The 23,714-nt window shown below is 38.8% G+C and overlaps 1 protein-coding gene across 6 annotated transcripts in view; it reads left to right on the top strand.

Annotated features, from left to right (window-relative positions):
* Positions 1-23,714, top strand: part of MAST2 (microtubule associated serine/threonine kinase 2) — a 212,193-nt gene that overhangs the window by 153,679 nt on the left and 34,800 nt on the right. For all 6 annotated transcript variants that reach the window (XM_055586011.1, XM_055586010.1, XM_055586009.1 and 3 more), the window contains one exon: positions 952-1,043. In XM_055586011.1, the coding sequence (XP_055441986.1) occupies positions 952-1,043 (92 nt within the window). The remainder of the gene's footprint in view (positions 1-951; positions 1,044-23,714) is intronic.

Raw genomic sequence — 23,714 nt, 5'->3', positions numbered from 1 at the left:
TGTGCAGTTAATGTTCAGTAAATATTTGTTTGAAAGAAAATGAAAGTGAAGTCCCTCAGTTGTGTCTAACTCTTTGCGAGCCCATGGACTGTAGCCTGCCAGGCTCCTCCATCCATAGGATTTTCCAGGCTAGAGTACTGGAGTGGGTTGCCATTTCCTTCTCCAGGGGATCTTCCCGACCCAGGGATTGAACCCAGGTCTCCCGCATTGTGGGCAGACGCTTTACCACCTGAGCCACCAGGGAAGCTCTAAATATTTGTTTCGATGAATATAAATGACCAGGCTTCTTTAATGCCTTTAAAAGATGGGCTAACTTTCAAATAAATTTACTTACACTTTACAGTAACAGGTTGAGCATGAAATGACTTTTCAACATGATTTGACTTTCTCCAAGCACAAGAAAAATCCTCAGGCATTAAAATGTAAAGGAGCCAACTTTGTAGAAGGAACCCAGCCCTGCTCTGAAATTTATGTTGAAATGAGACTATTAATTACTTGATTAAGCAGTTTTTCAAAGATAAATTTCATAGATTTAATAATTTCATTTTTATGGCAAGAACATTAATTTTTATGAGAGATGAGAATATTTATGGCTTGTGTTTTTTGTTTTCTGAATCACACTTGCAGTGGTCACTGTTCATTATACACCATTTAGTGCACGGTTGTTACTTTTAGGGAGCTCCTTGGATATTCGCTTGGGAAGCAGAACCTGCACACTGGAAAGGTGCAGTGGCAAAACAAGAAAGAGTCAAGACAGTGACAAAAGTTACTGCAAGATGGAACACAATAAATTATGAAGTCTCACTGTGCAAACAGTAATTGGTAACCCAGCTCCAAGTATTACACTGCTCAGCTCATGAAATGATGTGACTTTGTCTCTCGATAGCCACTCAAGTTCTATGGGCCCATGATGCAACCCTGTTATAACTGACATTTGTGTTTTCATTGCAGCTGTCGGACAAGTAACCGCAAGAGTTTGATTGTGACCTCTAGTACGTCACCGACACTTCCACGGCCGCACTCACCACTGCATGGCCACACAGGTGAGTGCTTAAAGACTAAGAAAAGTGGAATGAAAGAGTGGTCACAGATGCCCGATTTCTTTCCTCTTCTCTCTGTGTGAGGTTCATCATGTTACAATATATTGTTTCTTCACTTGGCTGACTGAAGCAGACAGAGCTCATGGGCATGCTTTCTGTGGGAGAGTGTTTTCAGTCTGTTTTTGACTCTTAGTTATTTCTTGCCTTGACCTGTCAATATTCCTTTCAGTCTTGTGCATGTCTTGGGTCCACCACCCCTGTTCTGGTGTGTTGAGAGTGTGTTATGACTCTGGTCATCTGGGACCATGTGATGAGGCCTCCATTAACATTTTGTCCTACCTTGCCCAAGAATTAGGGCTCACACAGATGGTTTTCTGCCTCATAGGACTCCTAATAACTTTCCCTCTGTTAGAACAGGAGTCAACAGTAGTGAGAGAACTGTTAGTTTCATATTGACATTTACTTCAATTCCAGTATGTGGAATCACTGATCTCATGCATTCATTTGGAATATAGACTCTTCTAGGCAGTATAAGGGCCGATGTACTTGCATCTGACTAAGGAATATATAAAAATTATGAGGCAGAAGACCTCATTGGAGTTAGCCATGTGTTTTAGTCTAGACATGTATTCTTAAATCCCAGGGGAGTAGGACCAGGGGGCTCAGCTTTGTGGAAGGAGTTGTTGCTCTGCTACACTGTTCACTGCTATGCTGTTTACAGTGGAAGTTCCAGACCTAGGGATAATGGAAATAGAGCAGGCTTGGACCCATAGGAAGCCATTGCTGCCTGGATTTGATAATCTACAGCCTTGTCTTTGGGCAATAAAAAGGTACCAAAGTAGTGAAACAGTATAGCATTAAACCAAATAAGACAGGTCTGTTCCACTTGAGTTTGTCTCCTTGCTTATAGTTTAGTGTGTCTTCGGAGAGTGACTGTGAGGATGAATGAGGAATAGTTGTTTGAGCACCCTAAGAATCGAGTGATTCTGAAGCTGATCTGTGTCCTTGAGATAAGGGTCTCACTTTATCAAACTCACTCAGACCCAGCTATTCAGTGTGCTCATGACCCTTTTCCAAGAATCAGTAGAATTCTCAAATACTGTACTAACCCTAATATGAGAAGACACCACCAAGAGCACAGGGAGACCCAGGAAACTAGACCTACTTGGCTTTTAAAGCAGATCTCTCAGTGTGCATAGGGACTTTTCCCTCAAAATGAACTGGGCTAGGTGTTAGCTCAGATAGTGCATTCTAACCATGAACTTTGTAAAAACTCAGCATATATCTGACTTGGACTTTTCATCATGTAGAAATTAATTTAGCACTTCCAAACCTTGAACATAGTATCACAACTGTAATGTGAATGCCAGGCAGTAATTACTAATTGCAGCTTCTCTCTGATATGATTATCTCTTTATTTAGATTGCTGACAGAGTTTAGGACTAAATCTTTCCCTACTCAGAGACTTTGATCGAGAACATCACCTGGCCTTTTCAGCCTGCCTGGGTCTGCGGACTCTAGCTTTATATTAATACATATAACATGCTTGCTGCTGCTGCTGCTACTAAGTCGTGTCCAACTCTGTGCGACCCCATAGATGGCAGCCTACCAGGCTCCCCCGTCCATGGGATTCTCCAGGCAAGAACACTGGAGTGGGTTGCCATTTCCTTCTCCAATGCATGAAAGTGAAAAGTGAAAGTAAAGTCGCTCAGTCATGTCCGACTCTTCGCGACCCCATGGACTACAGCCGACCAGGCTCCTCCATCCATGGGATTTTCCAGGCAAGAGTACTTAGTACTCCATAAATGTTAGCTATCAGCATCGTCTCTCTTAAATACTGCAGAAAATCTAGGTAAGCCTCAGATCCAGGGAGGAAGAACTGATGTAAAAGCCCAGTTCATGACTGTGGACTCTGCACTTAACCAAATGTTGAAAAAGATCGAACTTCATATTGGATTAATTCTAAAATCTTATACATCCTGATATTTGGATCCACAGCATATTCTAAGACTCTCTATTTTCTTTTTTTTTTTTTTTTTAATTTATTTTTTTTTTTTATTAATTTTATTTTATTTTTAAACTTTACATAACTGTATTAGATTTGCCAAATATCAAAATGAATCCGCCACAGGTTTACATGTGTTCCCCATCCTGAACCCTCCTCCCTCCTCCCTCCCCATTCCATCCCTCTGGGTCGTCCCAGTGCACCAGCCCCAAGCATCCAGTATCGTGCATCGAACCTGGACTGGCAACTCATTTCATACATGATATTTACATGTTTCAATGCCATTCTCCCAAATCTTCCCACCCTCTCCCTCTCCCACAGAGTCCATAAGACTGTTCTATACATCAGTGTCTCTTTTGCTGTCTCGTACACAGGGTTATTGTTACCATCTTTCTAAATTCCATATATATGCGTTAGTATACTGTATTGGTGTTTTTCTTTCTGGCTTACTCTCTATTTTCACTTTAAAGTCTGGAATATGTTGAATAATATGGGGTCTGTTGATTTGAAAGTAGGTTCATTTCATACAGTTTATAGTTCAATATTAAATATTTACTAGGTGACAGAGGATGAGATGGTTGGATGGCATCACTGACATGAGTTTGACCAAACTCAGGGACATAGTGAAGCTGGCTTGCTACAGTACATGGGGTCACAAACAGTTGGACACGACTTAGCAACTGAACAACAACAGCATATATAGTTAGATTATAACTATAGTAAGGTCAATTAAGTAGGCATTTAGCCATTCTGGAAGTGGAACCTTTCTAGTTCATTGTGGTTTTTTTTTTCTTTTAATTAATAAACTTTTTTTAGAGCAGTTTTAGATTCATGGTAAACAGAGCAGATTGTACAGAGTTCCCATACTGTCCCCACACATGTAACCACCGTCTGCAACATCAATATCCAGCACCAGATTAGTACATTTGTTACAACTGTTGAATCTGCATTGTCACATCATTATTACCCAAAACCCGTAGTTTACATTAGGGTTCACTCTTTGTGTGCATTATATGAGTTTTGACAAATGTATAGTGACATGTATCTATCTTTGTAGTATCATGCAGAGTAGTTTTACTGCCCTAAAATCCTCTGTGTCCCATCTGTTCATCACTCTGTACCCAAGCTCCTGACATCCACTAATCTTTTCACTGTCTCCATAGTTTTGCCTTTTCCAAAATGTCATGTAATTGGAATCATACAGTATGTAGCCTCTTCAGATTGGTTCATTTCTCTTAGTAATATGCATTTAGCTTTCTTCCATATCTTATCATGGTTTGACAGCTCATTTCTTTTTAGTGCTGAATAATATTCCATTGTCTGGATATACCACTCTCACTCACAGGTTTTCATGTGTACATAAATTTTCAGTTCATTTGGTTAAATACCAAGGAGGGTGATTGCTAGATTGTATGGTTAAGGATAGTTTTATAAAGTGGCTGAACCATTTTGACATTCCCACCAGCAACAAATGAGAATTTCAGTTGCTCTACAGAAACTTTCCAACTTTTGGTATTGTCAGTGTTTTTTAATTTGGCCATTCTAATACATTTATAATAGTACCTTGTTGTTTGAATTTGCGTATCCCTAGTGGTACGTGGTATTGAAGATTTTGTCATATGCTTACTTGCCATCTGTGTATCTTCATTGATGATGTGTCTGTTCACATCTTTTGACTGCTTTTTAATCAGGTTGTTTATTTTCTTATTGTTGAGTTTTAAGTGGTTTTTCGTATGTTTTGGATAACAGTCCTTTTTCAGATGTCTCTTGCAAGTATTAATATTTGTGACTTGCTTTCTCCTCTTGCAGAGTAGAAGTTTTTCATTTTACTCTAGACCAGCTTATTAATTATTTCTTTCATGGATTGTACATCTGGTATTGCATCTAAAATGTCATTGTCCTGTCTCAGGTCATCAAGGTTTGTCCTATGTTATATTCTAGGAGTGTGGTTTTGTGTCTTATGATTAGGTCTGTGATCCATTTTGAATTAATTTTTATGAAGATTTGCATCTATTCTTTTTTGTCAGGTGGCTGTTCAGTCATTATAGCACTGTTTGTTAGGAAGAATGTCTTTTTTCTATTGTATTACTTTTGCTCCTTTGTCAAGCGTTAGTTAATTACATTTTCCTGGGCCTGTTTCTGGCTCTATTCTATTCAATTAATCTATTTGTTCTTCCTCTAACATCACACAGTTTGGACCACTGTAGCTTTAGAGTAGGTCTTGAGTTTGGTAATATCAGTCTTCCAACTCTGTTCTTCTTCAGTACTGAGTTGGATATTCTGGATCTTTTGCCTCTGCATATAAACTTTAGAATCAGTTTCTCCATCCATAAAATAATTTGCTGAGACTTTGATTGTGTTTGTATTGAATCTACAGATCAAGTTGGGAAGAACTGACATCTTGACAGTGTGGAGTCTTCCTATCCGTGAATGTGGAAACTCTCTATATTTAAGTAGTTCTTCTTTGATATCTTTCATCTGAGTTTTTAAATTTTCCTCATGTAGATCTTGTACATTTATAACTTGTTAGATTTATAACTAATTATTTCATTTTGGGGGTGCTAATGTGATTGGTAATATTTTTAATTTCAAATTCTACTTGTTCATTGATGGTATAAAGTGTTGACTTTTGTACATTAACCTTGTATCCTGCAACTTTGATACAATCATTTACTTGTTTCAGAAGGATTTTTGTTGATTTTTTTCCCCCCAGATTTTCTTCACAGGCTGTTATGTCATCTGCGAACAAAGACAGTTTATATACTTTCTTCCTTCCCAATCTGTATACTTTTTAATTCCTTTTTTTTAGCTTACTGTATTAGCCAGAACTTCCAGTATGATGTTGAAAAGCAGTGGTGAGAAGATATAGGCATGCCATTTTTCTGATTTTGGCAGAAAAGCCTGAAGTTTCTTATCATTAAGTATCAGTGTTAGCTGTACTTTTTTGTAGATGTTCTTTATCAAATTGAGGAACTTCCCTTCAATTCCTAATTGATTGAAAGATTTTTTTATAGATGGATTTTAGACTTTGTCAAATGCTTTTTCTGATCTGTTGATACAATCATTTGATTTTGTTCCTTTAGCTATTGGTATAATGGTTTACATTAATTGATTTTCAAATATTGAACTAGCCTTGCATACCTAGGATTAAAACCCTCTTAGTTATGGTGTATAATTCTTTTTATGCATTGTTGGATTGGATTTGTTAATATTTTGCAGAGGATTTTATTTCCATGTTCATGAGAGATACTGGTCTTTAGTGTTCTTTTCTTATAATGTCTTTGCCTGGTTTTGGTGTTTGGGTAATGATGGCCTCATAGAATAAGTTAGAAAGTATTCCCTCCACTTGTGTCATCTTGAAAAGATTGTGGAGAATTGGTATAATTTCTTTTTGAATGTTTGATGGAATTCACAAGTGAACCTATCTGGGACCTGCTGCTTTTGGTTTTAGAAGATTACTAATTATTGATTAAATTTTTAATAGATATAAGCCTATCCAGATTGTCTGTTTCTTCTTGTGTGAGATTGGCAGGTTTTGTCTCTAAGTCATTGGTGTATTTAAATCTGGGTATCAAATTTGTGGGCATAGAGTTGTGCATAATATTCCTTTATTATCCTCTTAATGGCCATGGAATCTGTAGTAATACAGCATCTGTTCTGATGTTAGTGACTTGTGTCTTCTCTATTTTTTCCCTTAGTTAGCCTGGCTAGAGGCATGTCCATTTTGTGGATCTTATCAAAGAACCAGTTTTTGGTTTTGTTGATTTTCTCTATTGATTTCCTGTTTCCAATTTCATTGATTTCTGCTCCAGTATTTTTTCTTTTCATCTGCTTATGTTAAATTTAATTTGCTCTTTTTCTGGCTTCTTAAGATGGAGGCTGAGGTGATTAATCTTAAATCTTCCTTAATTAATTAATTAATCAAGATTCAATTTTTTTTTTTTTTTTGGCTACAGCACGCAGCATGGGCATGTAGGATTTTAGTTCTCTAACCAGAGATTGAATGCACGCTCCCTGCATTGGAAACATGGAATCTTGATCACTGGACTGCCAGAGAAGTCCCAAAATTCGATTTTTAAAGGTTATACTCCATTTACAGTTACTATGAAATATTGTCTATGTTACCCCGTGTTGTACAATACATCCTTGTAGCATATCTTTTTGTTTTTAATTCAGCCACATCATGCATCATAAGGGGTCTTAATTTCCCTACCAGGGATCAAACCCGTGTTCCCTGCAGTGGAAGCCCAGAGTCTTAACCACGGATTGCCAAGGAAATCCCTCTTGTAGCCTGTCTTATTTCCAGTGGTGTGTACCTCACGCTCCCTTGCCCCATTGCCCAAACTTGATAAGTTGTATTTTCATTTTTATTTACTTAAAAATACTTTAAATTTTCTGTTGAGTTTTCTTCTTTGACCTATGTGTTATTTTGAACTGTGTTGTTTAATCTTCAAATATTTGGGGGTTTTCCCAATTGTCTTTCTGTTTATTGATTATTTAGTTTAATTCTACTGTGATCTGAAAGCAGATGGGTGAATTCTCTTCAATTAAATTTGTTGTTATTGTTGTTCAGTCGAAAAGTCATGTCTGACTCTTCGCACCCCATGGACTGCAGCACACTAGGCCTCCCTGTCCCTTACCATCTCCTGAAATTTCCCCAAGTTCATGTCCATTGAGTCGGTGATGCTGTCTAACCATCTCATACTCTGCTGTCATCTTTTCCTTTTGCCTTCAATCTTTTCCAGCATCAGGGTCTTTTCCAATGAGCCTGCTCTTTGCATCAGGTGGCCAAAGTGTTGTAGCTTCAGCTTTAACATCAGTCCTTCCAATGAATATTCAGGGTTGATTTCATTTAGGATTGACTGGTTTGAGCTCCTTGTTGTCAAGGAACTCTGAAGAGTCTTCTCCAGCACCATATTTCAAAAGCATCAATTCTCAGTGCGCACTCTTCTTTATGGTCCAGTTCTCACATCTGTACATGACTACTGGAAAAACCATAGCTTTGACTAGACAGACCTTTGTTGGCAAAGTGTTGTCTCTGCTTTTTAATACACTGTCTAGGTTTGTCATAGCTTTCCTTCCAAGAAACAAGCGTCTTCTAATTTCATGGCTACAGTCACCATCCTCAGTGATACTGGATCTCAAGAAGAGAAAATCTGTCACTGCTTCCACTTCTTCCCCTTCTCTTTGCCATGAATGATGGGACTGGATGCCATGATCTTAGTTTTTTAATGTTGAGTTTTAAGCCAGCTTTATCATTCTCCTCTTTCACCCTCATCAAGAAGCTCTTCTAGTTCCTCTTTGCCTTCTGCCATTTCAGGGTATCATTTGCATATCTGAGGTTGCTAATATTTCTCCTGGCAATCTTGATTCCAGCTTGTAAGTCATCCAGCCTGGCATTTTGCATGATGTACTCTGCATATAAGTTAAATAAACAGGGTAACAAAATACAGCCTTGTCGTACTCCTTTCCCAATTTTAAATCAGTCACTTGTTTCATGAAAGGTTCTAACTGTTGCTTCTTGACTCACATACAGGTTTCTCAGGAGACTGGTAAGATGGTCTGCTATTCCCATCTCTTTAAGAATTGTCTACAGTTTGTGGTGATCCACACAGTCAAAGGCTTTAGCATAGTCAATGAAGCAGAAGTAGATGTTTTTCTGGAATTCCCTTGCTTTCTCTATGATCCAACAAATGTTTGCAATTTGATCTCTGGTTCCTCTGCCTTTTCTAAACCCAGCTTGTACATCTGGAAGTTCTCGATTCAAATACTATTGAAGCCTAATTTGAAGGATTTTGAGTATTACCTTTCTAGCCCGTGAAATGAGTGCAATTGTCTTGTAGTTTGAACATTCTTTAGCACTGCTTTTCCTTGGGATTGGGTTTCCCCAAACTGTCTGGAATGTACTTACTTCCACATTCTTTTGATTAGTGTTAGTAGATCTCTTACTCTATTCATTTGCTTTTAATTTACATGTGCCTTTATATTTTAAAAGGTTTCCTTGTAAAACTACACTTAGTTGGGTCTTGTTTTTATTTTTTTTTAATCTGTGTACCAGTCTCAATCTTTTTAATTTAGACTATAAACCTATATGCAGGTCAGGAAGCAACAGTTAGAACTAACTGGACATGGAACAACAGACTGGTTCCAAATAGGAAAAGGAGTACGTCAAGGTTGTATATTGTCACCCTGCTTATTTAACTTATATGCAGAGTACATCATGAGAAACACTGGGCTGGAAGAAGCACAAGTGGAATCAAGATTGCTGGGAGAAATATCAATAACCTCAGATATGCAGATGACACCACCCTTATGGCAGAAAGTGAAGAGGAACTCAAAAGCCTCTTGATGAAAGTGAAAGAGGAGAGTGAAAAAGTTGGCTTAAAGCTCAACATTCAGAAAATGAAGATCATGGCATCTGGTCCCATCACTTCATGGGAAATAGATGGGGAAACAGCAGAAATAGTGTCAGACTTTATTTTTGGGGGCTCCAAAATCACTGCAGATGGTGATTGCAGCCATGAAATTAAAAGACGCTTACTTCTTAGAAGGAAAGTTATGACCAACCTAGATAGCATATTGAAAAGCAGAGACATTATTTTGCCAACAAAGGTCCATCTAGTCAAGGTTATGGTTTTTCCAGTGGTCATGTATGGATATGAAAGTTGGACTGTGAAGAAAGCTGAGCGCCAAAGAATTGATGGTTTTGAACTGTGGTGTTGGAGAAGACTCTTGAGAGTCCCTGAGACTGCAAGGAGATCCAACCAGTCCATCCTAAAGATCAGTCCTCGGTGTTCCCCAGGAAGGACTGATGCTGAAGCTGAAACTCCAGTACTTTGGCCACCTCATGCGAAGAGTTGACTCATTGGAAAAGACCCTGATGCTGGGAGGGATTGGGGGTAGGAGGAGAAGGGGACAACAGAGGATGAGATGACTGGATGGCATCACCAACTCGATGGACATGAGTTTGAGTGAACTCCGAGAATTGGTGATAGACAGGGAGGGCTAGCGTGCTGTGATTCATGGGGTCGCAAAGAGTCGGACACGACTGAGTAACTGAACTGAACTGAACTGATAAACATTTAAGGTGATTATTGATATAGTTGGGCTTCCCAGGTGGTGCTAGTGGTGAAGAACCTGCCTGCCAATGCAGAAGATGTAAGAGATGTCGATTTGATCCCTGGGTCGGGAAAATCCCCTGGAGGAGGGCATGGCAACCCACTCCAGTATTCCTGCCTGGAGAATCCCATGGACAGAGTAGCCTGGTGGGCTACAGTCCATATGGTCGCAAAGAGTCAGAAACAACTGAGCAATTTAGCACGCTCGCGTTGATACAGTTGTTATAGTTGTTCAGTCGCTCAGTCGTGTCCAGTTCTTTGTGACCCTATGAACTGCAGCAATGCCAGGTTACCCTGTGCTTCATCTCCTGGAGCTTGCTCAAACTCATGTCCATTGAGTCAGTGATGCCATCCAACCATCTCATCCTCTGTCACCCCCTTCCCTTCCCGCCTTCATCTTTCCCAGCATCAGGGTCTTTTCTAATGAGTCAGCTCTTTGCATTGGAGCTTCAGCTTCAGCATCAGTCCTTCCATTGAATATTCAGGATTCGATTTCCTTTAGGATTGATTGGTTTGATCTCCTTGCAGTCCAAGGGACTCTCAAAAGTCTCCAAGACCACAGTTCAAAAGCAGCAGTTCTTTGGTGCTCAGCCTTCTTTATGGTCCAACTCTTTGATACAGTTAGATTTGTGTGTGTTAAGTCGCTCAGTTGTGTCCAGCTCTCTGCGAACCCATGGACTGTCCATGGACTTCTCCAGGCAAGAATACAAGAGTGGGTTGCCATTTCCTTTTCCAGTTAGACTTGTATCTACCATTTTTGCTACTGTTTTCCATTTGTTGTCTGTGATCTTTGTTCCTATTTTTGTCTTCTACTCTTTTCTGGTTTTAATGGAGCACTTTATATGATTTATGTTTCTCTCCTTTGTTAGCATATCAGCTTTTTCTTTTTTCTGTGTCTGTGTAAGTTTTAGATTTTTCAGTATACATTCACAACTGATCCAAATCCACTTTCAAAAAACATCATACTGATTCACAGGTAGTGTAAATTCCTTATAATAACAAAATAATCCAAATTCCTCCCCTCATCCTTTTTTTCATTGCAGTCATTCATTTCACATATCCATAAGCATAAAAACATGGATAGAATGTTTTAATGGATACATAGTTAAATGCGTTTTTGCTATTATTATTTTGAACAAACTTATCTGTTAAATAAAAAATATGATATCAAGTTTTTAATTTTACCTTTACTTATTTCACCTCTAATGCTGTTCTTTTATGTAGGTCCAAGTTTCTGACCTATATCATTTTACTTCTCTTAGAACTTTTTTTTTTACCACACTGCACAGCTTGCAAGATATTAGTTCCTTGACCAGGGATTGAACCTGGGCCAGGGCAATGAAAGCTCCAAGTCCCAACCACTGGGCTACCAGGGAATTCTCTTAGAACTTTCAGCATTCCTTGTAAGGCAGGTCTGTTGGCAACAAATTCCCTCAATGTTTGACTGTCTAAGAACATCTTAGTTTCTCTTTCAACTTATGAAGAATAATATTGTAGAGTGGGGGTTTTTGTAGGTTTTTGTAGAGTGTAGGCTGGTGGGGTTTTTTCCCTCTCAGCTCCCTTGTTTGTGTGATGTCTGAGAAGGAGAATATAATTCTTTTCTTCTCTGTAGATAAGATCTTTTTACCATCTGGTTTCTTTCAAGATTTTTTTCATTGTCTTTGGTTTTTTTTCTAAGTTTGAATATAGTATGCTAGGTGTAGTTTTTTTTTGGCATGTAATCCTGCTTTGTGTTCTCTGAGTTTCCTGGATCTGTGGTTTGGTGTCTGACATTGATTTGGGTAAATTCTCAGTGATTATTGTTTCAAATATTTCTTCCGTTTCTTCCTGTGTCATTTCCATTACACAAGTCTTACACCTGTTGCAGTTGTCCCACAGTTCTTGGATATTCTGTTCTATTAATTTCAGCCTTTTTTTCTCTCTCTTTTTAGTTTTGGAAATTTCTAGTATCATTCCTCAAGGTCAGAGATTATTTTCTCAACTGTGTCCGTTCCACTAATGAGCCTTTCAAAGACATTCTTATTAATTTTCTTATTGATGGACATTATAGCAGTCTGGGCCTAATTAGGAGACAGAAACCACACAGTGATTTAAACAGATGAAGTTTAATAGAATTATAAACTGTGACAATAAAAGAAGACCAGAACTGGTCCATAGCCACTGAGCAATCAGCATGGCAGCTCTCCAGAACACTGGCACAGCAGCCAGTATCCAGGCCTGCACAGAGGGTAGGTGGCATGGGGTATATTATATCCCTCAGGAACAACATGGAAGACAAACCCTAGAGTATAAGGAGTGAACCAGGCAAGCAGAGGGCATCAGGGCACTAGTGTGGGCATGCCTGGAGCGTACAGTGTCGTTTCAGGGAGGACTGTGGAAAGGTGATTACTAGGTTAGGTTCAGGATGCAAGGCTGACAGCATGTGACTAGGTCAGCGCGCCCCTGCCTGTCCTCACTGCCACACGACTGACTGGGACTGCACCCTGAGCCACTTCCTTGTACAGTGTTCCTCCAGCGCCCTCTACTGGGAAAGTTTAATGTGTTCTCCATAAATGAAATGCCTAAACAAGCAGAAGATAGTAAGAAGAGATGGCAAGAGTGCACAGAAGAACTATACAAAAAAGATCTTCATGACCCGAATAATCACAGTGGTGTGATCACTGACCTAGAGCCAGACATCCTGGAGTGCAAAGTAGAGTGGGCCTTAGGAAGCATCACTACGAACAAAGCTAGTGGAGGTGATGGGATTCCAGTTGACCTATTTCAAATCCTAAAAGATGATGCTGTGAAAGTGCTGCACTCAATATGCCAGCAAATTTGGAAAATGCAGCAGTGGCCACCAGACTGGAAAAGGTCCGTTTTCATTCCAATCCCAAAGAAAGGCAATGCCAGAGGATGTTCAAAATACCACACAATTGCACTCATCTCACCCGCTAGCAAAATAATGCTCAAAATTCTCCAAGCCAGGCTTCAACAGTACGTGAACTGAGAACTTCCTGATGTTCAGGCTGGATTTAGAAAAGGCAGAGAAACGAAAGATCAAGTTGCCAACATCCATTGGCTCACAGAAAAAACAAGGGAGTTCCAGAAAAACATCTACTTCTGCTTCATTGACTACACCAAAGCCTTTGACTGTGTGGATCACAACAAACTGTGGAAAATTCTTAAAGAGATAATTTAATATTTAAATTAAATATAATTTTTACCTGCCTCCTGAGAAATCTGTATGTAGGTCAAGAAGCAACAGTTAGAACCGGACATGGAACAATGGACCTGGTTCCAAATTGGGAAAGGAGTACATCAAAGCTGTATTTTGTCATCCTGCTTATTTAAATTATATGCAGAGTACATCCTGCGAAATGCTGGGCTGGATGAAGCACAAGCTAGAATCAAGATTTTCGGGAGAAATATCAATAACCTCAGATATGCAGATGACACCACTCTTATGGCAGAAAGCGAAAAGGAACTGAGGAGCCTCTTGATGAAAGTGAAAGAGGAGAGTGAAAAAGCTGCTTAAAACTCAACTTTCAAAAAACTAAGATCATGGCCTCTGGTCCCATCACTTTATGCAAAGAGATGGGGAAACAGTGGAAACACTGAAAGACTTTATTTCCTTGGGCTCCAAAATCACTGCAGATGGTGACTGCAACCATGAAATTAAAAGTCATTGCTCCTTGGAAGAAAAGCTATGACAAACCTAGACAGCGTATTAAAAAGCAGAGACATTACTTTACCAGCAAAGGTCCGTCTAGTCAAGGCTATGGTTTTTCCAGTGGTCATGTATGGATGTGAGAGTTGGACCATAAAGAAAAGTGAGTGCCGAAGAATTGATGCTTTTGAACTGTGGTGTTGGAGAAGACTCTTGAGAGTCCCTTGGATTGCAAGGAGATCCAACCAGTCCATTCTAAGGGAGATCAGCCCTGGGTGTTCTTTGGAAGGAATGATGCTAAAGCTGAAACTCCAGTACTTTGGCCACCTCATGCGAAGAGTTGACTTATTGGAAAAGACTCTGATGCTGGAAGGGATTGGGGGTAGGAGGAGAAGGGGACAACAGAGGATGAGATGGCTGGATGGCATCACTGACTCGATGGACGTGAGTTTGAGTGAACTCCGATAGTTGGTGATGGACAGGGAGGCCTGGCGTGCTGCGGTCCATGGGGTCGCAAAGAGTAGGACACAACTGAGCAGCTGAACTGAACTGATAGGAATTCTCTTCTTTGTGACAGAGAAGGTATTAAAGGATGAATTTTAGAAATATCTGATTGATAACTAGCACAAATATTTAGATTGTTTTCAGTTCTTCACTATTTTAGTCAGTGTTGCAACAAACATCCTTCTTCATATTCTTTTTGTATATATGCATCAGTCCGTCTGTTCAGTCACTCAGTCATGTCTGACTCTTTGCAACCCCATGGACTGCAGCATCCCAGTATGTGTATGCATAAAGACTGTCTGAGAAAAAAAAGACTGTCTTAAAATGTGTAGGCATGAACTTGGTGAATCGAATTTTCAGAGTAAGATGAACAGGTCAGTGGGTGTATTTATATGATGTTTGTTCCATGTCATCTGATTCTAAACTGGTATAGTGGGATTAAAAGTGTGTCTTCCTTAAGCCTTTAGCCCCTGTCATGCAGGGTCAAGAGCAATCTCCAGTAACCCACTCCTCTTTACTCCCTAACACTTGCAGTCTTCCCATCTCGTATCTATCTTGAATCCACTATGGGCTAATTTCATTATGCCTGGCTGACAGGAACCCCCAGATATTTGAGCCTTCTATCTCCTACACTCCTAGTTCTGTAAATCTCTGAACATTTCCTGTTCTGACCTTTTTTCTCATCCCTCTCTGACTCTGAGGACTTCCAGTGTACCGTTTGGACTCAGTCCATCAGTCTAGTTCTAATGAACTCCTGGGGAAGAGGGAAGGGTTAGAATACTGGCTGTCTGCTGCCCTCTTACCCCTCCCCTGACCTCTGATCAGTGGGCCTGGAAGGGAGAGTAGATGTTCTTGTCTGTTCAGTATTGCCCCTCTCTTCTTCCTAGGCCCCAAAACTTTGACTCTCATACCATTAAATACTATCGCTTATCATTAAATACCATCATTGCAGCTGTAAACATCTTAGTTCTTGACTCACTTTTACTCTTCAGTTCTAACTCCTCTGTTATTCTTGATAGTTTGAATACACATATGTTGAGGTTCTTTTCAGTTCTTAGGACTTTCAGTTCTTTGAACCTATCTTCCAATGAGTTTCTCCTCCAAACTTCCTTGGTCACATATGTCCTATACTATATATTTAGACTTTGTTTCCATAATTTTAGTTTCCTTCTTCCTTCTCTCCAAGTACTAACCCAGTCTTTCTCTTATGCCATCAGAAATATCCCTCCAAAATCAGTCATTTGATTCCAGGACCTCAGGTCCTCGGAACCCTTAAATATGTTAAGTTTGAGATGCCTTTTAGGCACTGGCATGGGCATGTCAATATATTAATCTTGACTTCAAGAGAGAAGTAGGGCTGGAGAGTGCCTGGCAGAGAATATGAGGAGCCAGCAGGGTACTACCCCATGTTTAAGGCCCAGTGGTACAAAGGGGAGGGTGACAGCAAGCAGTCATTACTTGAGAAAGCTGCAAGGAAAGCTGTGTCCACAGGGACAGTCAAGTTTCACCTAATTTTTTAAGGGCTATACTAAATATATGTCCAGGATGCATGGAAATACAAAAGTAAAGATATGCTGGCATTTTTAAAAGACCAGTTAGAGGCCCTGGCCATTGTCAAGATGTAAGCAAGGGAGTAGTACTAGAAGGGAAAAGTTATGTGGTCAGATCATCAGGAATTACAACTAATTGTCTCCAGATTTCCTGTTCAGATGATTAATGAGTGATGATACCCTTAAATGAAATTGAAGAGAATAATAGATTTAGGGGAAGAAGAAAGAAGATCCCAGAAAGAAATCCATATATATGTGGCCACTTGATATATGACAGCGGCAACGTTGGGACAATTGGACATTCATATGGGGAAATTGAAAGACTTAGCTCTTACTTCACAAAAATCAGTTCCAGGTGAATGGTAAAATTTTTTTTTCAGCTTCTGTAAGATATAATTAATAAATAAAATGGTAAGATATTTAAAGTGCACATATGAAAATTTGATATACATAAATTGTATATTTAAATGTGAAAACCAAAACACTAAACTTTTAGAAGATATACAGTAGAACATATTTATTTTTTAAAAAGGACAGAAAGAGAATTGGTAATGCATACAGAGAGTTTTTTGTAAAGGACATAAAAAGATAGTATGATTAGAAAATGGCCAAGGGACTTGAACAGGTAGTTCACAAAAGCAATCTAAATGGCCAATAAATATGTGAAATGATACTTTAATCTCATTGATTATTATGGAAATGCAAAATAAAATCACAATGAAATACCATTCTATTACCGTCAAACATGGCTTAAATTAAAATGATAGAACTAGGTGTAGATAAGTATATGAAACAGTGGGAGCTCTTAAGCATTACTGGTGGAACCATACATTGGTAATCTATTTTGCAAAACCAGTTTGGCATTTTCTTAGGTGAAGTTTAAAAACAAACTAGAGCGCAAAAGGTCACATATTGTATGATCCCATTGCTATGAAATGTCCAGAATGGGTGATTCCATAGAAACAGAAAGTAGGTTAGTGATGGCCAGAGTCTTGGGAGTGAGGGGAATGAGGAAAGTTGCAGTTTCTTTTTTGAGTCATAAAAATGTTCTGGAAGTAGATAGTGGTGATGTTTGCACAACTTTGTGAATGTACTAAAACTGCTACATTGTGTACTTTAAAAGGAATTTTATTACATGTGAATTGTATCCTTTTTTTTCTTTTGGCCACACCACCGCAACTTGTGGGATCTTAATTCCTTAACCAGGGATCGAACCTGGGCTGGCAGTGGAAGAACAGAGTCCTAATCACTGGACTACCAGGAAATTCCCTATATCTCAACTTTTTTAATTGAGAAAAACTAAACTCAGGTATTAAGGATGCCTATTTAGTTGGTAAAGCTGTAAAGAAATGATTCCCATAAAAGTCAGGGTGTTTACCTTTAAGGGAAAAAGGGAGGTGCTTTGACTGGAAAGGTTGACTAGAAGAAGGCATTCTGGAAGATGGCATGGTTAACCTGGATGGTATCTATATAGGTGCTTGCTATATAATTATATTACTTTATTACTAGTTAAACTGTGTAAATGAAGCAACTGGTTCAAGGTCAGCTGATTGCACTGTCAACTGAAAAAAATGCACAATGTGAGAGTTGTGAGTTAAGTTTTATTTGGGGCAAAATGAGGACTGTAGCCCAGGAAATAACATCTCAGATAGCTTGGATAAACTGCTCCAAAGAGATGGGGGAGAAAGGTCCGTGTATATGTGATTTTGGTGAAGCAGGGAAAACATGCAATCAAGCATATATTTTTGCAGAAGTTTTCTGCTAGTCTTGTTAAAGTTACTGCTGGTCATGAGGAACAGTCATCACCATGAAGGATTTTAGTGCTTTTCTAGATATGAGGAGAAACTGCAGCATGAACTGGACTCATAAAATTTTCTCTTGAAAATACCTAACTATATGCCAGTTTTTCCCAGAACACAGATTGCCTCGTTTCTGATCTCCACCCTGAATCCCTTTCAGGGGATGTTGATGATCAGCAGCTGCGGAGGCTCATGCTTTGGTCCTTGTAGAGGGAGATGGCAAGTGCCAATTTGTAGGTAACAGCTCCCAGTTCCATTTATCTTTCATTATAACTTGTTTCTCTGGGATGGATGATTGCTTGTCTTTTAACTATTTCTTCCAACTGCTTGGTGAAGTTGAAAAAACGTGCTTCTTGGGCTGCTGGGTTTTCTATCAGATTTTTTGTCCTTGTTGAGGGATTTCTGGCTGTTTTCAAGGATAAGTTACTCTCAATGATGTAATTTTTCCCCCCTAGAGCCAGAATTGTGGATGTAAGTCAATAAGAAGAATCAATTTAATTATTTTCTTCAAAATGTTCACATCTTGATCTTCCCTCAAAAGAAGACCAATTCAAATTATATTGATTTTATTCTGTCATAGTCTTCATACTAGTGATTTTTGGTCTCTTGGTAAAATGAATATTGGAAAGTAGAGAAAAAGGCACAAACATTTTAGACCTTAGCTTCTATATAATAAATAATTTCTATGGTCTTTATCCCAGATTCCTGGCACAGAGCGTCTAAAATCCTTGGAATTTTCTGAGAAAGTCTTATGCCAGTGAAGTAACTCAAGGTGGCCCACTAGATAGCTCCAGGATGAAGTCTTGTCACCAGGAAAACCAACCACATAAATAGAGAGTTGGAACTTTGGTTCAGCCCAACCTCATGAGGAGGGGAAGGAGCTGGAGATTGAGTTCATTGTTTAGCCAGTGATTTAATCAATTGTTCTTACGTAGTGAAACTCCAATGAAAACTGTAGACACCAAATCTCATAGTAGCACTTCCTGGTTGGTGAACACATTTATTGTGCCAGGAAGCAGGACGCACCCAGATTCCACGAGGAGGGTGCACAGGAGCTCTGCATTCCTCTCCTGACTTCACCTGTGTGCATCCTCTCTAATAAAACGGTAATAATGAATATGACACATTCTGAGTTCTGTGAGTTGTTCTAGTGAATTATTGTAGCTGGAAGGAAGGCAGGCATGGAAACCTCCAGATTTGTAGGCAGTAGGTCAGAAGTACAGGTACCTCCCTCCTCCCAAGATAAACGGCTGGTATAGAAAGTGAGGCAGTCTTATTAAGGACTTTGCCCTTAACCTGTTGGGTCTGTACTAACTCTTTGAGGTTGGTGTCAGAATTGAAGTACACGCAGTTGGTGTCAGAATAGTATCTTTTTTGAAAAATATGTTGGAGCCTGGCCATTTGGGAGGAATACTTGTTATAATCAGTTTATTATTTCATCAGCTTCCAGGTGGTAGGAATCCATTGTTATTTACCCCTGAAACAGGGATGCTTTTTGCCAGAGATTACAGTCTTACACCTAGAGGCCTGATTTTGGATATATCCTGGTGACTACTCCCATAACTTGCAAGCCATTTCCATTCTGTGATCTTGGCAATGTTTGGTATATAAGACATTAAATTGTGAACCAACTCTAAAATGTTCTAATGAACAGATGTGTAAACCTTGGTGGTGGTGGTTTAGTTGCCAAGTCGTGTCTGACTCCTGCGACCCCATGGACTATAGCCCACTAGGCTCGTCTGTCCATGGGATTTTCCAGGCAAGAGTACTGGAGTGGAGTGCCATTTCCTTCTCCAGGAGACCCAGGTTCGATCCCTGGGTCGGGAAGATCCCCTGGAGAAGGAAATGGCACCCCACTCTGGTACTCTTACCTGGAAAATCCCATGGACTGAGGAGCCTGGTAGTCCATGGGGTCGCAAAGAGTCAGACACAGCTGAGCGACTTCACTTCACTTCTCCTGCATTGCAGGCAGATTCTTTACCAACTGACCTATGAGAGAATGATAAATTAATAAGTACTTACCTCACTGACACTGAAACAAAGATGTATACCATATGGTGCCCTTAATTCTGGTAAGTGCCATCAAGTGTTCAAATATAGGCAACCAGAGGAGAAAGAGGACATACATAGTTCAGGTTAAGTAGGTTTTCTTTGTTTTTTTAATTGATTTCTTCAGTTGTTTTTGTGATTTCCTTTATTCTGGGTTTCATTTGCTCTTCTTTTTTCTAATTTCTTAAGATAAAAACTGAGGTCATTGAACTGAATTTTCTTTTTCTAAAAATATTTATTTATTTGGCTGCATCCAATCTTAATTCCATCATGCAGGATCTTTCCTTGCAGCTAATGGACTCTTTAACTGTGGCATGGGCTCAGTAGTTGTGGCATATAGGCTTGGTTGCTCCGTGGCGTGTGGGATCTTAGTTCTCTGACCAGGGATCGAACCTGCATCCCCTGCATTGCAAGGCAGATTCTTAACCTCTGGACCACCAGGGAAGGCCCTCATTCTTTTCTAGTACAGGTATTTATTTAGTAATATGTTTTTCTTGCTATCAAACTGCTTTAACTGACATATTTTCATTTTTATTTAGTTTAAATACTTTTCTAATTTCCCTTTGCGTTTCTGCTTTGATTCACAAATTATTCTGAAGTGTGTTGTTTAGTTTCCAAATATTTGGAGATTCTCCAGAGGTCTTTCTATTATTGATTTCTAATTAAATTTCATTATGCTCACAGAACATACTTTGTATGTCTTGAATTCTTTAAAATTTATTGGATCTTCTTGTTTTATGGGCCAGAATATGATCTTAGTAAATGTTCCATGTTTACTTGAAAAGAATGTGTTTGGTAATGTTCTTTAAGTGTCAGTTAGGTCAAGTTAGTTGATGTGTGCTCAGGTGCTCAGTTGTACCTGAGTCTTTGCAGCCCCGTGGACTGTAGCCCACCAGGCTTCTGTGGTCATGAAATTTTCCAGGCAAGAATACTGGAGTGGGGTGCCATTTCCCATTCCAGGGGATCTTCCCGACCAAGGGATAGAACCCATGTCTCTTGCATCTCCTGCATTGGCAGGCAGATTCTTTACTACTACCCCTTGCTGATCTATAAATTTCCACTCAAATGATGAAAACTTGGCTCCAGCCACCCATTATCCATATATATTTAGTTTTTCAATTCCACTGTACACAGTAGCACTGCCAGAATTGTTTTCCCCATACTCCCATGGGAAGCATCTTTATAGACTAGAGTAAATATATCTAGTTCCTTTTGCCTTTAGACTCCATTCATTTTCCATCTTTTTATGACTTGATTTCTTTTTAGTGCTGAATAATTTCATTGTCTACGTGTACCACAGTTATATTCACCCACTTACTAAAGGATACATTGGCTGCTCCAAGTTTTGGCACTTATCAATAAAGCTGCTATCAGCTTCTGTGTGCAAGTTTTTATGTGGACAGGAAGTTTTCTACTCAACTGAGTAATTACTTAGGAATACAGTTGCTGGATTATACAATAAGACTGTGTTTAGCATTATAAGAAATTGCCAAACTATCTTCTAAGGTGGCTATACCATTTTGCATTCCTACTAACAATGAATAAGTTCCTGTTATTCCACATCCTTATTAGTATTAGATATTGTCAGTTTTTTAGCCATTCTCATAGATGTGTATGGGTATCCCTTTATGGTTTTAATTTATGATTCCCTATGACAAATGATGTTGAGCAACTTTTCCTGTGCTCGTTTGCCATCTGTGTATCTTCGTTGGTAAGATGTCTGTTCAGACCTTTTTCGCCTTATAAAATTGGTTTGTTTCTTATTGTTGAGCTTAAAAGTTCTTTGTTTATTTTGGATATAAGTCTTTTGTATCCAAAATACAACATGTTTTGCAAATATTTTCTCCCCGTCTATGGCTTATCTTTTTTATTCTCTTAGCAGTGTGTTTTGCAGAGCAGCTTTTTATTTTAATGCAGTCCGATTTATTAATTTTATTCGTTGATCGTGCTTTTGGTTTCATATCTTAAGAATTCATCACCAAAGTCAGGGTCACTTCCTTTTCCCCTATGTATCTTGTAGAAGTTTGATAGTTTTGTGCTTTATATTTAGGCAGATGTTACATTAGGATCATTTATGTGATCCATGTTGAATTAGTTTTTGTGAAAGGTTGTGTCTAGATGATTCTTCTGTGGGTTTTGTTTTGTTGTTGTTTTTTTTTTTTTTTGCATACAGACATCTGATTGTTCTAGCACCATTCATGGAAAAAACTATCTTTTCTCTGTTGAATTGACTAAGCTCCTTTGTCATAGGTCAGTTGAATATAGTTGCATTTCTTTATCTCCGGGTGCTCTGTTCTGTTCCATTATCTATGTGTCTGTTCTTTCACCAATACCACACTAACATTTAAAAAAAAACAAACAGATTTCTTTTATTGGATTTTCTGGTCTTTTTTACAGAAAAAAGTTACATGTAGTTCCAGTATATATTGAAATTATTTTTTAAGTAGATAAATTAAGACTTTTAGTTGGAGTTTCAATATCAAACTCTCAAAAATTAATGGAATGAATATACAGAGAAGTAGAAGGATATAGTAGACCTGAAAAGCACTATTAACCAATTCAACATAATTAAGACTTACACAATTTTCACACAACAGTAGGATACAAATTCTATTCAAGTTCCCATAGACTGTGAACTAGGAGATGCTGGAACGTATCCAGGGGCATAAAACAAGGTGCAGGCATTTCATAGTCTAAAGGTATTGAAATCATAGAATCTGTTCTCTCATCACTATGGGATAATGTTAGAAGTCAATATCAAAAGATAGTTGAAAATTACCAACGTATTTTCAAGTGCAACGTGACATTTCCCAAGAGAAATCTTTGACTTGGCCATTGAAAGCCTCAATGAAGTTAGAAGACTGAAAAAAACAGAGGGTGATTGCAGAGAAAAAAGCATTTCATGAGAGATTAATTCAAAGTGAGAAATTAATATCAAAGATACTCTAAAAAATCCCATGTATTTGGAAATAAATATCCACTTTTAAATAATGAATGTATCTAAAGTCATAACAAGGAAAATAGAAAATATTTGTAATAGAATAATAATCAAAAGAGAATTTACTAGAATTTGTTGCATACAGCTGGAACTGCTCAGTGCAATTAAATATAATGTGGGCTCTTTTTTGTGTGTGTGTGACTTTTTTTTTTTTTAATTTTTACATTTTTAAAAAAATTTATTTATTTTAATTGGAGGCTAATTACTTTACAGTATTATATTGGTTTTGCCATACATCAACATGAATCCACCACGGGTGTACACGTGCTCCCCATCCTGAACCCCCCTTCCACCTCCCTCCCCGTACCATCCCTCTGGGTCATCCCAGTGCACCAGCCCCAAGCATCCTGTATCATGCATTGAACCTGGACTGGAGATTTGTTTCATATATGATATTATACATGTTTCAATGACATTCTCCCAAATCATCCCACCCTCTCCCTCTCCCACAGAGTCCAAAAGACTGTTCTATACATCTCTGTCTCTTTTGCTGTCTCACATACTGGGTTATCATTACCATCTTTCTAAATTCCATATATATGTGTTAGTATACTGTATTGGTGTTTTTCTTTCTGGCTTACTTCATTCTGTATAATAGGCTCCAGTTTCATCCACCTCATTAGAACTGATTCAAATGTATTCTTTTTAATGGCTGAGTAATACTCCATTGTGTATATGTACCACAGCTTTCTTATCCATTCATCTGCTGATGGACATCTAGGTTGCTTCCATGTCCTGGCTATTATAAACAGTGTTGTGATGAACATTGGGGTACACATGTCTCTTTCAATTCCGGTTTCCTCGGTGTATATGCTCAGTAGTGGGATTGCTGGGTCATAAGGCAGTTCTATTTCCAGTTTTTTAAGGACTCTCCACACTGTTCTCCATAGTGGCTGTACTAGTTTGCATTCCCACCAACAGTGTAAGAGGGTTCCCTTTTCTGCATACCCTCTCCAACATTTATTGCTTGTAATCTCTGTCTTTTAATTGGTGCCTTGTAGC

The sequence above is a fragment of the Bubalus kerabau genome, chromosome 6 (assembly GCF_029407905.1).
Source record: "Bubalus kerabau isolate K-KA32 ecotype Philippines breed swamp buffalo chromosome 6, PCC_UOA_SB_1v2, whole genome shotgun sequence".
Lineage (NCBI taxonomy): Eukaryota > Metazoa > Chordata > Mammalia > Artiodactyla > Bovidae > Bubalus > Bubalus kerabau.
The sequence above is the reverse complement of the archived record's forward strand: the minus strand, read 5'-3'. Positions and strand labels throughout refer to the sequence as shown.